The 15163-nt window shown below is 38.9% G+C and overlaps 1 protein-coding gene across 2 annotated transcripts in view; it reads left to right on the top strand.

Moving 5' to 3' along the window:
- Positions 1 to 15163, top strand: part of GRIA1 (glutamate ionotropic receptor AMPA type subunit 1) — a 349553-nt gene that overhangs the window by 223840 nt on the left and 110550 nt on the right. For both annotated transcript variants that reach the window (XM_069102557.1, XM_069102556.1), the window contains exons 8-11: positions 178 to 282; positions 6218 to 6328; positions 7101 to 7307; positions 12264 to 12634. In XM_069102557.1, coding sequence (XP_068958658.1) covers positions 178 to 282; positions 6218 to 6328; positions 7101 to 7307; positions 12264 to 12634 — 794 coding nt within the window. The remainder of the gene's footprint in view (positions 1 to 177; positions 283 to 6217; positions 6329 to 7100; positions 7308 to 12263; positions 12635 to 15163) is intronic.

The following is a 15163-nucleotide window of genomic DNA, read 5'->3' as shown; positions in this document are numbered from 1 at the left end:
ACTCTCCAAATACCCTTTTAGTTTTGATACTGTACTTTTGAAGTCCCAGCTCTGACATTTCCTGTTTAATGTTCTAAGATCACTTCTATGGTTCTCAATGAGTGGTTCATAGAAACTGAGATACAAGCAAAGGCTGCTGAATTCATCCTTCTCCCCACTTGGTTTTCTCTTCTTCAGGTACGGTTTGAAGGCTTAACTGGAAACGTGCAATTTAATGAGAAAGGGCGACGGACTAACTACACCCTCCACGTGATAGAAATGAAACATGATGGCATTCGGAAGGTAAGGAACATTACGTTTTTGGTTCCCATGGGAGAGAACTGGGCCTCTAGCCAAAGGCTGTTGACTTCTCTTCCCCTTGCTAGTGTGACTCTGGGAAGCAACGTGATATCATGAAAGCAGTTCAGGACTAGAAGTCAGGAGACCCGGGTTCCATGTCCTGACTTCACCACTTCCTATCTGAAGAACTTGGGGCAAGGCGTATTTAGTCTCAACTTTACCATCTATAAAATGGGATGGATGTGAAGATCAAATTGTCTGACAAAGTTTTCTTCAAACAATAAAATGGAATGCATAGACAAAAGATCATTATTGTTGAGTGATTATAATATTCTTCAATTCAAGAGGAGTATTTTCCCAAGAATTTAACTGTCTTCACACGTGGAGGAGGATAGGTGCAGTCATGTATTATTCAGATATTTTGATATGCATCCTGTATGTAAATCTCTTTGCAAACCTTCACTGTTATCATGATTTTTTTTTTTTGCTATTGCTATTATTAGTGCTGTATCTGCCTTCTTGTGTGAGACACTATGGGCACACCTCTTGATGCCTTACAATATCTATGATATTATAGATGTGTTTGTCCCTTCACTGATGCTGATCATAATCCTTCATGCTTATGTATTTCTTTTGTTGCAATGGAAGGACAAAAAAAAACAAACACAATCTCAGGGTTAGAAGGCCTCTCTGAAGCTATGTAGTCCAATCTATATGTGAACAAGACTCCCTTCTATACCATACCCGACAAATAGTTGCTTAGTATTTGCTTAAAGACCTTCAATGAAGGGAAGCCACAACCTTTCAATGTAGCCCGCTGCACATTTAGATAGCTCTTGTTTTCTCTTTAACTTTTTTCAATTAATAAGCATTTATTTTTTCTCCCTCTCCTCTCTTCTTCCCCCCCAAGTTGAAAAAAAGAAGAAAAAAAATCCTTGTAAAAAATATGCATCATCAGGCAAAACAAACTTCTTCTTTGACCATGTCTAAAAATGTCTCTCATTTTACCTCTTAATAGCTCTCATCCTTAAGTTGTTTTTGTTTTGTTTTTTCAATTGCATCAGGACCATGAATAACCCTTTGCAACTTTTACCCATTGCTATAGCATCCTTTGGATTCAAGGATAACAAATGTAATCCTTTCCCCCCCCCCCATGGAAACCCTTCAAATACTTGAAGACAGTAACCATATGCACCTAAGTCTTTTCTTCTTCAGAACAAATATTTCCAGTTCTTTTAGCCCTCCCTCCCTATGGTATGATCTAACAAATTGCCTTTTCCCATCCGAGTTGCCCTATGCTGGATGCTCTCAATTTTATTAATGTCTTTATTACAAGGTGGCACTGAGAATCATACACACTACTTCAGATGTGATTTCACCAATGCATAGTATAGTGGAACTATTGTCTCCCAAGTCCTGGTCACTTTGTATCGCATTTGGATCTTATTCATCAACACTTCCTCTTCAATCCAGCGACATTGGTGACACTTTGTTCCTCATACAGGGTACTCTCTGTCTTCATATTCCAGGCATTCTCACTGGCTATCCTCCAGGCCTGGAACACTCTCCCTCCTCATCCTCCTCATCATTCCCTGGCTTCCTTCAAATACCTTTGTCTACAAGAAGCCTTTCCTAATCTCCCTCAGTGCCAGTGCCTTCCATCTATTGATTAACCTCAATTTATCCTATGGATAACTTGTTTGTATTTAATTGTTTTCATCTTGCCTCACTCACTGAGCTCCTTGAGAGCAGGGACTGTCTTTTACCCTTGTATCTCTAGGGCTTATCTCATGCCTGGCACATAGTGGGTGTTTAATAAATATTTATTGACTGACTGTCAGTACAGCCTAAGGTCATATTAGCTTTGGTTTCCATATCATACATTTGACTCTAATTGAGTTTGAGGTCTATGAAAACACAGGGATCTTTATTTTTTCAAACCAGCCTCTATTTAGCTATGTTCCCCCCATCTTGTACTTGTGAAGTTATTTTTGGACACAAGTCAGAACTTGTGCATTTATTCCTATTACATTTTGTCTTATTAAATTTGGCCTATTCTTCTAACATGTCAGAATCTCTGGATTTTGATTCTGGCAACCTGCACATGAGTTCTCTGTCCTAGCTTTATGTCATCTGAAAATTTGATAAGCATGCCATCTATTTATAATTCTTTGGGATCCTAAGTTTAGGGTTGGAAGAAAACTTTAAAATCATGTAGTCTAACCCCCTAATTTTACAAAAGAGGAAACTGAGGCTCAGAGAGATGGTGACTTGACCAGACTCACACAAGTGGTAACTAGCAGTGGCAGAATGTGGACCCCCATCCTCTATCTACAAATCTAAAACTATTTGTGTGGCACCATTTTGCCACACCGCTTAGATATGCTTTTATGCAGATTATTTGTAAAAATGTTAAACAGCAGAGATGCCTAGGGCCTTTCACTAGAAACTTTTCTTTCAAATTGATATCAGCCCCTCAATAATTCTACTTTGGACTCAGTCATTCAGACACTTGAATCCATTTATCCATAGCATCATTGAGCCCACATTTCTCCATTCTGTTCACAAGTGGCATGATAAACCAGTCTAGTAACTCTCTCTGAAAAGGAAATAACCTGTTAAAACTCATTTTTATGAAGTCAGATTGGTTCTTTGCGATCCCTGTTCCTTTTACAAGATATTCATTAATCATTGATTTCAGAATTTTGCAAGGAATCAGTCCATATTCCCCGGTTTATCGTATACAGTATAACTTTCTTACCCTTTCTAGAAATCTGGACAATATTTGCCCATTTTCCATCATTTGGCATCTCTTCCATTCTCAATAATCTTTTAAAAGTCAGTAGCAGTGGCACAAGAAATGCATTTCTTTCGTTGTCCCAGGATGTTGTTTTAGAAGCCTGCTAGCTGGTATGCCCAAAGGGCAGGTGCTCATTCTCTCCTGAATCTTGGGTTTCAGCTTCCTATTAGCTATGTCTGTTCTTTGCAATATAAAAACTGTGCTTCTTAGGGAAAGTAGAAGCAGAGCCAGGGTTTAATAGTGCTACCTTCTATCCATAATGGTCTGGTGGTAGAGTGACTAGAATGATGGGCCTGGATTCAGGAAGACCTGAGTTTAAATCCAGCCTCAGATACTCACTATTTGTGTGACCTTGGGCAAGTCACTTAACCCTGTTTTCCCTACCTATAAAATGAACCAGAGGAGGAAATAGCCAACCACTCCAGTATCCTTACTGAGAAAACCCCAAATGGGGTCACAGAGTCAGATACAATTGAACAACAGCAACTCCTCTCAAACAGTAATCTTGTCCCTTAGGTCCACTTTTTTCCCCCAACATAGTTTAAAATTCCTTGTTTTTGTCCTTAGAATTCCTTGACAGTTTCAGCTCATTCTGAACTTTAGAGTAGCTAATACTGTCATTACCATACTGTGGCATTTTTGAAAATTTATTCTCCATTACCTGCTCTAACTTCTGTCTTCTACACATGCTTCTTTCACCATAAACAAAGAGCTTCCAGTATGTCCATGCCCATCTCTTGAAATAGTTCTTTTCTCTCCTTATCAGAATTTTTCTATTTGTTTCCCCATGTTTTTTTGAGAATATCCCATATCTCCCAGGTTGACATTCCTTATAAAAGTTTAATGCATGGTTTCCCCTTTGTAATCTCCCTACTTTTACAGTAGTACTGTTCCTCCCTATCTTATATTTATTTGCATTTTCTTTATGCATTTTCTACATGTACATATATGTATGTATATATGTGTATGTATTTGTTGCCTTCCCTTGTTAGAGTGTCAGCTCCTTGACAGGAGGGATTGTTTCATTCTTTGTATTTGTATCCCAGCACTTCATACAGTGCCTGGCACATAGTAGGAGCTTAATTAAAGCCTTCTTGATCAAGGGATCCTTTCTTTTAACCTTTTGAAATCTCCTTTCATCAAATTTAGGATCCATGTCACTTGAAATATATCCTCCCCAAATACAAGGCACATCACCTGCTGGCTCACTTTTCTGATCTTAATCCTCTCCAGACTCACAGTCTACCATCAATCCCATATTAGAGGTATTTCCATCTCAGTAGAATGGAAGGTTTAGCCTTCTAGAATCCAGGGCTGCCTGTAAGCTATATTGAGCCATAAAAGCAGGGGATCAAGGGATAACAAAGAAATAGCAATCATTCCTTTCCCTCTTGGAATCAAATACAACCAAACTCCAATAGTACAGTGGCTGACACATATTAGATACTTAATAAATGTTTATTGAATGACTGACTGATCTCTCATCTAGACTACTGCAAAAGTTATCTAATCACTCTCTTCAAATCCATTCTCTTCACCTTCCAGTCTTTCTTTTCTTTTTCCCACAGTAAGGATCTTAATATGAATATATCAGTCTCTTGTTTCAAAACCATCAGTGACTTTCTCTTGCTGACAGATAAAATCCAGATTCCTAAGACTGGCATTCAACACTGCCACAGTCTTTCTACCATTAGCAAAGTATTGGAGAAGATATGATCACTCTTTTTAATTATAGGAAGGGTTGTCCCAGGGAAGAAGCACAAGATTTGTTTTACTTAGTCTCAAAAGGCAGAATTAGGAACAAGGTGGGCAGGTTGGCAGACATCAGCTTATTATATGGAAGAACTTTCTAACGATTCATAGGAATAGCATTTCAGAATTGGAAAGAAACTTATCTAGTCTAACCCCTTTATTTGACAGATGAGGAAAATGAAGGTATGAGCTATTAAATGACTTATCTCTATAATTGCACAGGTAGCTAGGATACATTCAGGACTCAAACCCAGGTCTCTGGATTCTAATTCCAGTGTTCTCACCACTGCATTATATTACCTGTCTTGAAACTTATGAGAGGTGATGAGCTTTCTATTACTGGAATCATTCAAGTAGAGGTAGAGTAACCACTTGGGCACATTTGAGAGGGTACTTATGATTCGGCTAGGCATTGGACTTGATGACTGCAAGTCTTCTTGCAATTCTGAACTCAGTCTTTCTGAAGTGTCAAGTAGAGGGCCACCTTTCAGTGACCTTCAGAATAGGAAGCACTTAAGACAACTGCAGAGACTCAAGCTGGCCTTGTCTATGAATGATGTTGCCTGGGAATTGGTCCAAATCTGAGGTCATTTTTGTCCTCAGCCCTCCCTTCTGAGGCAAGGGGCCAAAAGGAATGTTCCTTCTTTTCACTAAATGTCAGGGTCAGTGGTCCCAAGGAAGTAGGGCAAGTCACCCAATTCTCCGGCATCCCAGAAGAGTCATTAGTTGGCCACAGAATCTTGAAGGCTATAGATGCTGAATGGCAAATCTGCCAAATTTCTACCAAGATAGAACTCCTATAATGTATCAAGTTTATGTCTGTCATCTGAAGATCTAGCTTATTATGGAGAGGCTCATCATCAGAAAAGTTGACCACCAGGTGATGCACCCTAGATTTGCAGAGATTTATTTCAGGTAACATTGTAACCTTAGGCAAGTCATTTCTCAATTTCCTCATCTGGAAAATAGGAAAAATATTTTTCCTGCCTACCCTACATAGTTGTGATGAAAGTGCTTTGAAAAGTTAAAGTTGTTTATATACATATGTGTGGTGTATGTATATGTATAATACATACATTCACAATTATACAATGCATGTACATATGCATATATACATGTGTGTATGTATATGTGTGTATATATACACACCTCTGTGTATATTGCATTTATGTGTGTGTATATATGTATGTATATGCATGTGTGTCTTTGTCATCATCATCATTTTCCAGGTGAAAATAACAATTCCTTCACTACTCATTTCACAGATTGGTTTTGAGAATCAAATAAGATACTGTCTATTAAAATGCTTTATAAAGGGTAAGGTATTTCATGGAAAAATACAGTGGAACATCCTCATTGTATTTTTTGCTGTCTTCTCATTAACAGATTGGTTACTGGAATGAAGATGACAAGTTTGTCCCTGCAGCCACCGATGCCCAGGCTGGTGGTGATAACTCTAGCGTCCAGAACAGAACATATATTGTCACAACCATCCTAGTGAGTACCTAGGCTTAGAGCGGTCAGTCAATAAACATTTATTAAGTATCTACTCCATGCCAAATACCGTGATAAGTTCTGGGATGTGGAGAAAGGCAAAAGACAAAAGCAAAAAAAAAAGTTTCTACTCTCAAGCAGCTCATAGTCTAATGGGTAAGACAGCATGCAATAATGTACAAATAGGATACACAAAGGATAAAAGGAAGATAGCCAGCAGAGGAAATTCAGTAGCCTTTGGGGAGACCAGGAAATGTCTCTTGTAGAAGGCGAGATTTTAGCTGAGATTTGATAGTCTGGCTATGGCTTAGGTCTGGACTGAGGTTAAGCTTCAGTGTAGTAGGAAAAAACACTGGACTTACAGGCAGTCGTTTACCAGCTCAGCAACCAGATATGTGACCTTGGACAAATTGCTTGGAAGTTCACAGGATTCGGAGCTGGAAGTCATTTCAGAAGTCACCTAGTTCAACCTCCTCACTTGATAAATGAGAAAACTGAGACCTAGGGGGATGAAATGACTTAACACATATTATACAGGTAGTAAACAGCAAAGTCAGGACTCCCACCTGGAGCATCTGATGTCAAATCGAATTTTCTTTGCTTTATACCACACCGTCTCATGTGGACCTTAGTTTACTTATATGTAAAATGGGAATATTAATGATTGCCTACCTCGCAGGATCATCATGAGAACAAGCGAGATAAAGAATAGGGAATGACACCGTAGAACGTAAAAGTTTTATTGTTATTTCTCTCTCTTTCTCTCCTTTTCCAGGAAGATCCTTATGTGATGCTAAAGAAGAATGCCAACCAATTTGAGGGCAATGACCGCTACGAGGGTTATTGTGTGGAGCTAGCAGCTGAAATTGCCAAACACGTAGGTTACTCTTATCGACTGGAGATAGTGAGCGATGGAAAGTACGGTGCCCGAGACCCTGACACAAAGGCATGGAATGGCATGGTGGGGGAACTAGTCTATGGGGTAAGTTCACCAAAGAGTTGGGTAAGTTTGAAATCAGTGGGTGAAACAAGGGTTTACACAAAGGTAGTTGGTACCTCCTAAGAATTATGGGCTTCCTACTGCCTACTGGTAGGGGGTCCATGACCCAGCTTCTCAGCTTGTATAACCAATCACCATATTCCTGAAGGACATTAAAGCAAAATGGTATGGTGAAAAAGAATATTGGCTCTGGGTCCAAAAGACCTGGCTTCAGACCTCACACACTATCTGTGTGGCCTTGGGCAAGTCACTTAACTTCTCTGAGTCTCAGTTTCCTCCTTTGTAAAATAATGGGGTATGACTAGATGACTTCTGAGGGCCTCCCCAACTTTAGAGCCATAAACACCTAGGAACTTAGCTCATGATAGAAGGAGAATTAGAGTTAATGCTGAGAGCTAAGTAACAACATCACTTTTTATGTAGCCCCAGACAAATTCCTTTCTCATGCTTAGCCTCAGTTTCTTCATCTGTAAAATGAGGGTAACAATCCCCAGACTGCTTCCTTCATAGAATTACCATGAGGATCTAGTGAAATAATGGGCATAAAGAGCCTTATAATCATAAGGCATTGTCTACATACATTGTCATACATACAACATTATTTGTAAACACGTTCATTGCCCTGTTCCTAGAGTAAGGGCAAGTCAAGAGTCTTTTACTTATAATCCAATGGGACAATGCCTATCAAGCCCTGTAACTCTCAAAGAGCTCTGTGTGTGTTGGCTGTTCCTGAAAGTTCAACTCTGAAGTTGGTGAAGTAGAGAAAGCACCAGATTTGGAGTCAGGTGATGTAGGCTCAGATTTCCACCCCGCTACTTTCTGCTTGAAGCTATTTGCCTTTCCTGGGCCTCGATATGATCTGTGCTGTTTCTCCAGTTCCAACACTTTGTTCTGTAATCTAAGTTTCCCTCTGACTCTGACATTTTGTAATTTGTATTTGTAAAGATAATCAGGACTACTGGGAAGCAGATGTTGGGGGAAAATGTTACTCCATTCACATCTTGCTCGTGAAAGACATTTAGCAAAAAATGACCTGCTTTAAAAGAGATATACTTAAATATGTTCTTTCAATTGAAACATCATTTTAATTGTCCAGTTAGAGTCTGCTTACCTAAAATGAGATCTCATTGAAAGTTAAAGAATCTGTAGGCATACACAGGATCAATCTACATGAAAATGAGTCAGAAGTTTAAATAAGTGAAATCATAATTCGCATTTGTATGACAAATAAAGGTTTTCAAAGCTTTGTTCACACCAACCCCAGGAGATAAAGAGGGCAACTATTGTTATCCTTACTTTCCAGATGAGGAAACAGACATGGAAAAAAGTGAATTAACTTGCCTATGGTCACAACAGCTAGTGGGTGTATCAGACTGCAAGATTATTGTTCTTCCCACTCTATAACAAAAGCTTCATTTCTCTTTCATGATATCCTTCCATCAACCATTGATGAGTCACTACAGTCATCAATTGGAGCTTTTTTATAGGGGACTAGGAGAGATAAGCTGAGAATAACATAAGGTGGTTGGGAGGAAAGCATTTTGGAAAACCTTGAAATGTGAACTTTGATGTGAACTGCGGTAACCTCAGTTTTATGCAAGTCAAATTTGGAGAAGAGGTGGGGAAAATTCAGTCTTTTCCTAAACCAATACAGCAACTTTAACAAAGAAACAGACTTCAAAGATATTGACTAAATGTATTTCTCAGGCAGTGGGCAGCAGTCATATCAGACACAGCAAGGCCCTCCACTACCCACAGCATCTGTCAGAACTAAGTCTCACATCTGGACCATTGTATTGGTGTACTGGTATAACAGAATGGAGCTGTCGGCATGGAATAGAGACATATGGTCAAGGCTCTTCTTCTGAAAGCTTTTATTGTGACATCTGGCTATGGACATCCTTTTGGGTTTCTGAGCCAGCAGAGTTGTAGAATACCCTATGATTAAATACCCTATGGCAGCAATTCGTTATCCTTTTTTTGTGATGTAGATCCTTTGGCAATGTAGTGAAGCCTATGACCCCTTCCCAGAATAATATTTTTAAACATGTGAAATAAAATACATAGGATTAGCAAAAGAAAAAAAATATATTGATATACAGTTATCAAAAAATTTTTTCACAGACCCCATGTTAAGAACCTCTGCTCTTTGGGAACCTTATTTGTTTGGCTGGCTTCTGTATTTTTTTAAAGGAACTAAGTTATACTTTCTGAACAGAAACCGTATTTTCATTAGAGAGGAAAGGAAGGTGAGTTAAAGTTCAGAGGATTTCTTAACAGTCAGAATGGTCCAGTGATGATAATGGTCATCCTTACAAGGACATGAGCTCCCCATCATTGGAGGTCTTCAAATAGAGGCTGACCAACCACTTTGCCAGGGATATTGTATAGGTTATTCCTATCTAGGTCTGATTAAATACCTTCTTAGTTGCTTTCCAGTTCTAGGATTCTAAGATTCCATTGGATGAGCCATTGTCATTTCCCCACAAGACCTATTGCCAAAAATAGCAATGTATGTAGGATTTCCTTAAGTGAGTGGAAGACCTGAATCTTAGCCTCTAGCACCACTATACTCTGCAGTAACCAGAAGTTGTTCAAATTCCCATAGTACATAGCAAGGAAAGGGCTGGCACCTGGGCAGACCCTTAGAAAGTGGTTGTTAGCACCTGTCCTGCAGGAATTTTTAAAATATTGGAAACTCAGTTTACCCAGTCCTCCTCTTATCTGGACCTTCATCTTACTTGGACTATTTTTTCATGTGAGTTTTTTTGACCTACAAATAGTTTCCTCTACCTTCCATTAAGGCCAAAGACTTCTTTTACAGATACTTCATCACATCCTGGCAAAAGGGATCCCAGGGTGTTTTCTTCCACATAAATGTCTCCCCTAATATACCTTTCCAGGCCCTTCCAAATGCAAAAGAAGGGGGCTGAGATGTCTCTCTGGGTTTCTGGATGATCAGTGAGTGCCTAGTCCCAAATCATTTCCATAGTGAACTTAGCAGTTTTAATTTAATAATGAGTGCTTTCTAATTCACAAAGCACTTTTCTCCCAACATTAGTGAAAGTCGGTAAGGTGATCATTTCCTTCATATTTTCCTAGTATAGATATTCAGATCCACATTTTAAAGGTGAGGAAACTGAGGTTCAGGGAAGTAATATGACTTGCCCAAAGTCATATAATTCATGAATGAAAGAATTAGAATTAATCACTTGGTTCACTGTCATGAATTGTACAGGGAAAATGGTATTGCCATCAATAATGAGTCAAGAAGAGGAAATTCTCAGTATATTCAGTTTAACCAGTCCCTTGTGATATCTCATCTCTGCAATCTAGCCCCACCTACTTGGCCAGTTTTATTTCCTGCAGTTTACCTTCATAAATGCTACATTTCAACCCATTCTCAGAACTTGATACTCCATCTTTCACCTGCATTGGGCATTCACAAAGATTTTTCTACAAGCCTAGGACACATTCCCTCTTAATCTCTGACTTTTAGAAACATTAGTTTTTTCAAGGTTTTACTCAAGCACTACCTTCTTCATGAAGCCCTATCTACCTCCCCTACCCCTTCTGGTTATTGGTAGTGATCTCTCCCTATTCAGTTTTTCTTTGCATATACTTTTTGAATTATTTATACTACTTTCCTGAGTAGAAAATATTCTTTTTGAAGGCAGGAACTGTTTCATTTTGTTCTTTGTGTCTTCAGCTTCTATCACAATGACTCATATATAGGATATGCTTAATCAATGTTTGTTGCATTGGATACCCTCAGAGAAATGAGAACAGTTTTTAAAAAGTCATAAGGCTAGAAAGAGACTTAAATGAATATATGTTATGCAGATGTCATTTCTGTCAAGCTTAATTTTTTCATCATTCATACAGAACTTGGTGTAGTGGAAAGACTTGTCTAGGAATCAAAAGAATTAGGTTCTAGGCCTGACACTTCCACGAACTTCTTGTTGGACCTTGGACAAGCATAACATCTCTGAGCTCACGTTCCTCACCAATAAAATGAGCTTCTACTATATGACCTGTAAGGTCCTATCCAGGTCTTCTGTATATTTTCTGTATATCAAAATTAAGTTGATATTTGTTTTGTTTTTCTAAAATTTATTAGAATCTCTTATCTTGTATATCAGCTTTATTTATGAACATATCCCTTCATTTCTCCCCTACCCTGAGAATAATTCCTTGTAACAAAGAATAAAAAATGAAAGAAAAAAAGAAATTAGTTTAGTAAAACTAACCTACCCGTCAACTTGGTCTGGCAGTATTTGGAATGTTCTGTGCACATGGTGTCCAACTTCAGAAAAAAAAAGGAAAATACATTTTTCATCTTTGCTACAAATCTTAGTTGTTATTATCATACAGTAGTGTTATAAGATTGTTCTTTTTTCTATTTCCATTTGTTTTGAAGTACTCACATATGTTGTTTTACTGGTTATACTTACTTTACTTCATTTGTCTTCCAATGCTTCTTTGTATATTTCATATTCATCATTTCTTATGGCTCATCAATATGCCGTTACATTCCTGTACACAAGTAGTTAATCCAGCGTTTAACTGATGGACACCAACTGAGTTATTTTTGTTTCCCAAAAAGGCAGTAGGGTATAGATGCTACGGATGACTTTTGTAGACCCACTTTTCCATAAGATAAGAAAAAATTTTCTAAAATCTATAGAGTAGGCTGCTTTATGCATAGATAGTGAGTCCCCCATCATTGAAAGTATTCAAAAAGAATCTGGATGATCACCTGTCAGGGATGCTATATGAGACTCCTATATAGGATGGCAAGCTGGACCAACTGGATCCTAAGGTCCCAAATTTGAGATTCTGCGAGTTATAAACATAACAATGGAGGCAAGGAAGGAGGAAAACCAAGTTTGAGAGACTTTCTCACTCCAATTAAATTTATGTTTCCTTTTCTTCCAGAGAGCAGATGTAGCTGTGGCTCCCTTGACTATCACCTTGGTGCGGGAGGAAGTAATCGACTTTTCTAAGCCTTTCATGAGTTTGGGTATCTCCATCATGATCAAGAAGCCCCAGAAGTCCAAACCAGGGGTTTTCTCCTTCCTGGATCCCCTGGCTTATGAAATTTGGATGTGTATAGTGTTTGCTTACATTGGTGTGAGCGTCGTCCTCTTTCTGGTCAGTCGCTTCAGCCCCTATGAGTGGCACAGCGAAGAATTCGAGGAAGGACGTGATCCAGCAACCAGTGACCAGTCCAATGAGTTTGGGATCTTCAACAGCCTCTGGTTCTCTCTGGGAGCCTTCATGCAGCAAGGTTGTGACATTTCACCCAGGTTGGTAACCTTTTCTCCACCCTTTTGTACATCTTCCCTGCCAATCCCTTGATGAAGAGCCTGGGAATGATTTCCTCTCATCCAGTGTTCCAGATTGGGTTTTGGTTTTATTTTGCTTTGTTTTACCACGTACATTTCTTAACTGAAACTTTCATTCATTCCCCAATTAGACATGAGGATTATCCACAGCATAATTTTCATATTGGTCCCGTTGCTGGGCCACCTTCTCTTGATCACCTCAAAGAGGGCAAACAGAAAATCATGTTCACATAAGCCAAATATAACAAAGAAAGCAAAGCTGCCACCTACAAATTCATATTTTATAATCTATATTTTCATATTCCAAAACTGTCTAAAGGATGGGGAAATGGCATAATGTAGCTTTATATTCTTTACCTTATTTGATCTTCCTATGAGGCAGGAAGCACAAGGGTTTGGGTTTTTTTTTTTTGGTTGATTGGTTGGTTGGATATTTTGGTGTTTGTTTTACAGATTTGATCATGGAAATACACAACAGGGAAGTGACTTCCTCAAGGTCACTCAGAAAGTCAGTATCAGAGCCAGGATTGGAGCCCAGGTCTCTTGCCTGATTTAGTCCAGTAGTGGAAAGAAGTCTGATTTGGGAGTCAGTAAACCTGGATTTAACTCCCAGCTATTTCAATAACTCATTGTATGGCCTTGACCACATCACTTTCCTTTTATAGACCTCATTTATTTAATAATAATAATAATAATAGTAACTAGCATTTATGTAGTACTTTAGTATTTGCAGAATATGTGCATGTCATTTCATTTGATCCTTACCGTAATCCAATACGGTAATTATGTAAGTATAGTAATAATGCTATTATTATCACCATTTTACAGATAAGGGGACTGAAGCTGGGAGAGACTTGCTCAGGGTCACTCAGCTAGTAAGTGTCAGAGGCAAGATTCAAACTTAGATCTTCCTGATTCAAATCCAGGCATTCTGTCCACTGCATGATCAAGCTGCCCCTAAAAGGAGGGGATTAGTCTAGGGACCTTAGACTTAGGTGATCTCTTAAGGTCCCTTCCAGCTGTAACATACTTTGATAATGGGGAAAGAGAACTGCTTTTGAAGTCAGAGGACATGCTTTAAATCCCATCTCTGCCAATCAATGCCAATGTGACCTTAGTAAAGCCCCTTAACATCTCTAGACATTAGTGTCTTCACAAGCAAAATAATTGGAGATTGGACTAAATAACCTCTTAAAACTATGGCCTCATGAATAGAATAGTGTATCTTGGAGCTAGGAGGACCAGGATCCAAATACTGTCTCTGACACTACCTTTGTGACCCTAGGTTCACTCCTCTGAGCCTCAATAAGGGGGGAAGTGACTGGCATACATGGCCTCTGAAGTTTCTTTCAGTTCTGGATTTATTATCCTTTGGTTTTTCTAGTTCTTTAATTATGACCCTGTGACCCAATAATCCTATGATATCAGATGCCTTCTAGGTCTAGTGTTCTTTGTTCTATGTTAAAAGGTACCTTGCAGGTTTATCATTTTATGATTATACAACCAATGCAGGGACACTGTCTCAAGAAGCTTCCCATAAAAAAACTGAACTTCATTCAGCCTATATACATTAAACAAACATTAACAGTGCTAATGCCAGCTCTCTCAAACTCATATTTTCAAGGCACCAGAAGAAAAGGGGAAAAAAAACCATAACTTTCTGAACCTCTGCCTACTCTAATTTTGGAGAATCACTCCCTCAATTAAACTGTTCAAGCCTTGAACTTTCAGAGCAAGCCAAGGAGAAAGCAATTTGATTTCTCCCTTGCTGCTGGCCAGAACTGCTGACTGAAACTAGGAGAACAATGCTTTCAGATTCTTATTCAGGAATGCTTTTATCCTTCTCCACCACACTTATTTTAATACCTCTAGGAGCTTCTGAAAGTTCTACCCTCGCCCCCTTTGTAAAAGTCTGTGAAGTGACTTAATACAATAGTTCAGGCTTTGGGTTCCATCCATTTGGAGCTAAGGATTAAACTTAAAGCATAAATAAGCATTTAGTTGGAAAAGCTGGTGGGACTGTCTGAGTCTACTGTCTATTATCTGTGCTACAGGGACCCCATCAAGTTGAGGGCAGGCTGAAGCAGCTATTATCACAGAAATTTAGAGCTAGCCCAGCTCCCTCCCTCCAGACAGATAAAGTATTCATATCCCCATTTTAAAGATGATATGGCTGAAGGCCATTAAGATTAAGTAAGTAGTAGAGGAAATGTAACCTAGCAGCACTTACCTCTCCATTTAATGACTTTTTTCCCCACTTTACTACATTGCCTCTTTACAAACATCATTTACTTGATTTCTCTAAGTGTTCATTTGCAAGCTGATATAGGTAGATAGATTATTAAATGATGGATAATAGAAAGGAAGAGAGGAAGGCAGAAAGGCAGGGAGGAATTAGGGAAGGGAGTTAGGGAGAATGGAGGAAGGAAGAAGGAAGAAAGGGAGGAAGGAAGGAAGGAAGGAAGGAAGGAAGGAAGGAAGGAAGGAAGG

This window comes from Petaurus breviceps, unplaced genomic scaffold (assembly GCF_028583685.1).
Source record: "Petaurus breviceps papuanus isolate PSGF00001 unplaced genomic scaffold, PetGlider_PUasm1.0 551, whole genome shotgun sequence".
Classification (NCBI taxonomy): Eukaryota; Metazoa; Chordata; class Mammalia; order Diprotodontia; family Petauridae; genus Petaurus; species Petaurus breviceps.
Note: the sequence above shows the minus strand (reverse complement) of the source record. Positions and strands in the feature narration are given on the sequence as shown.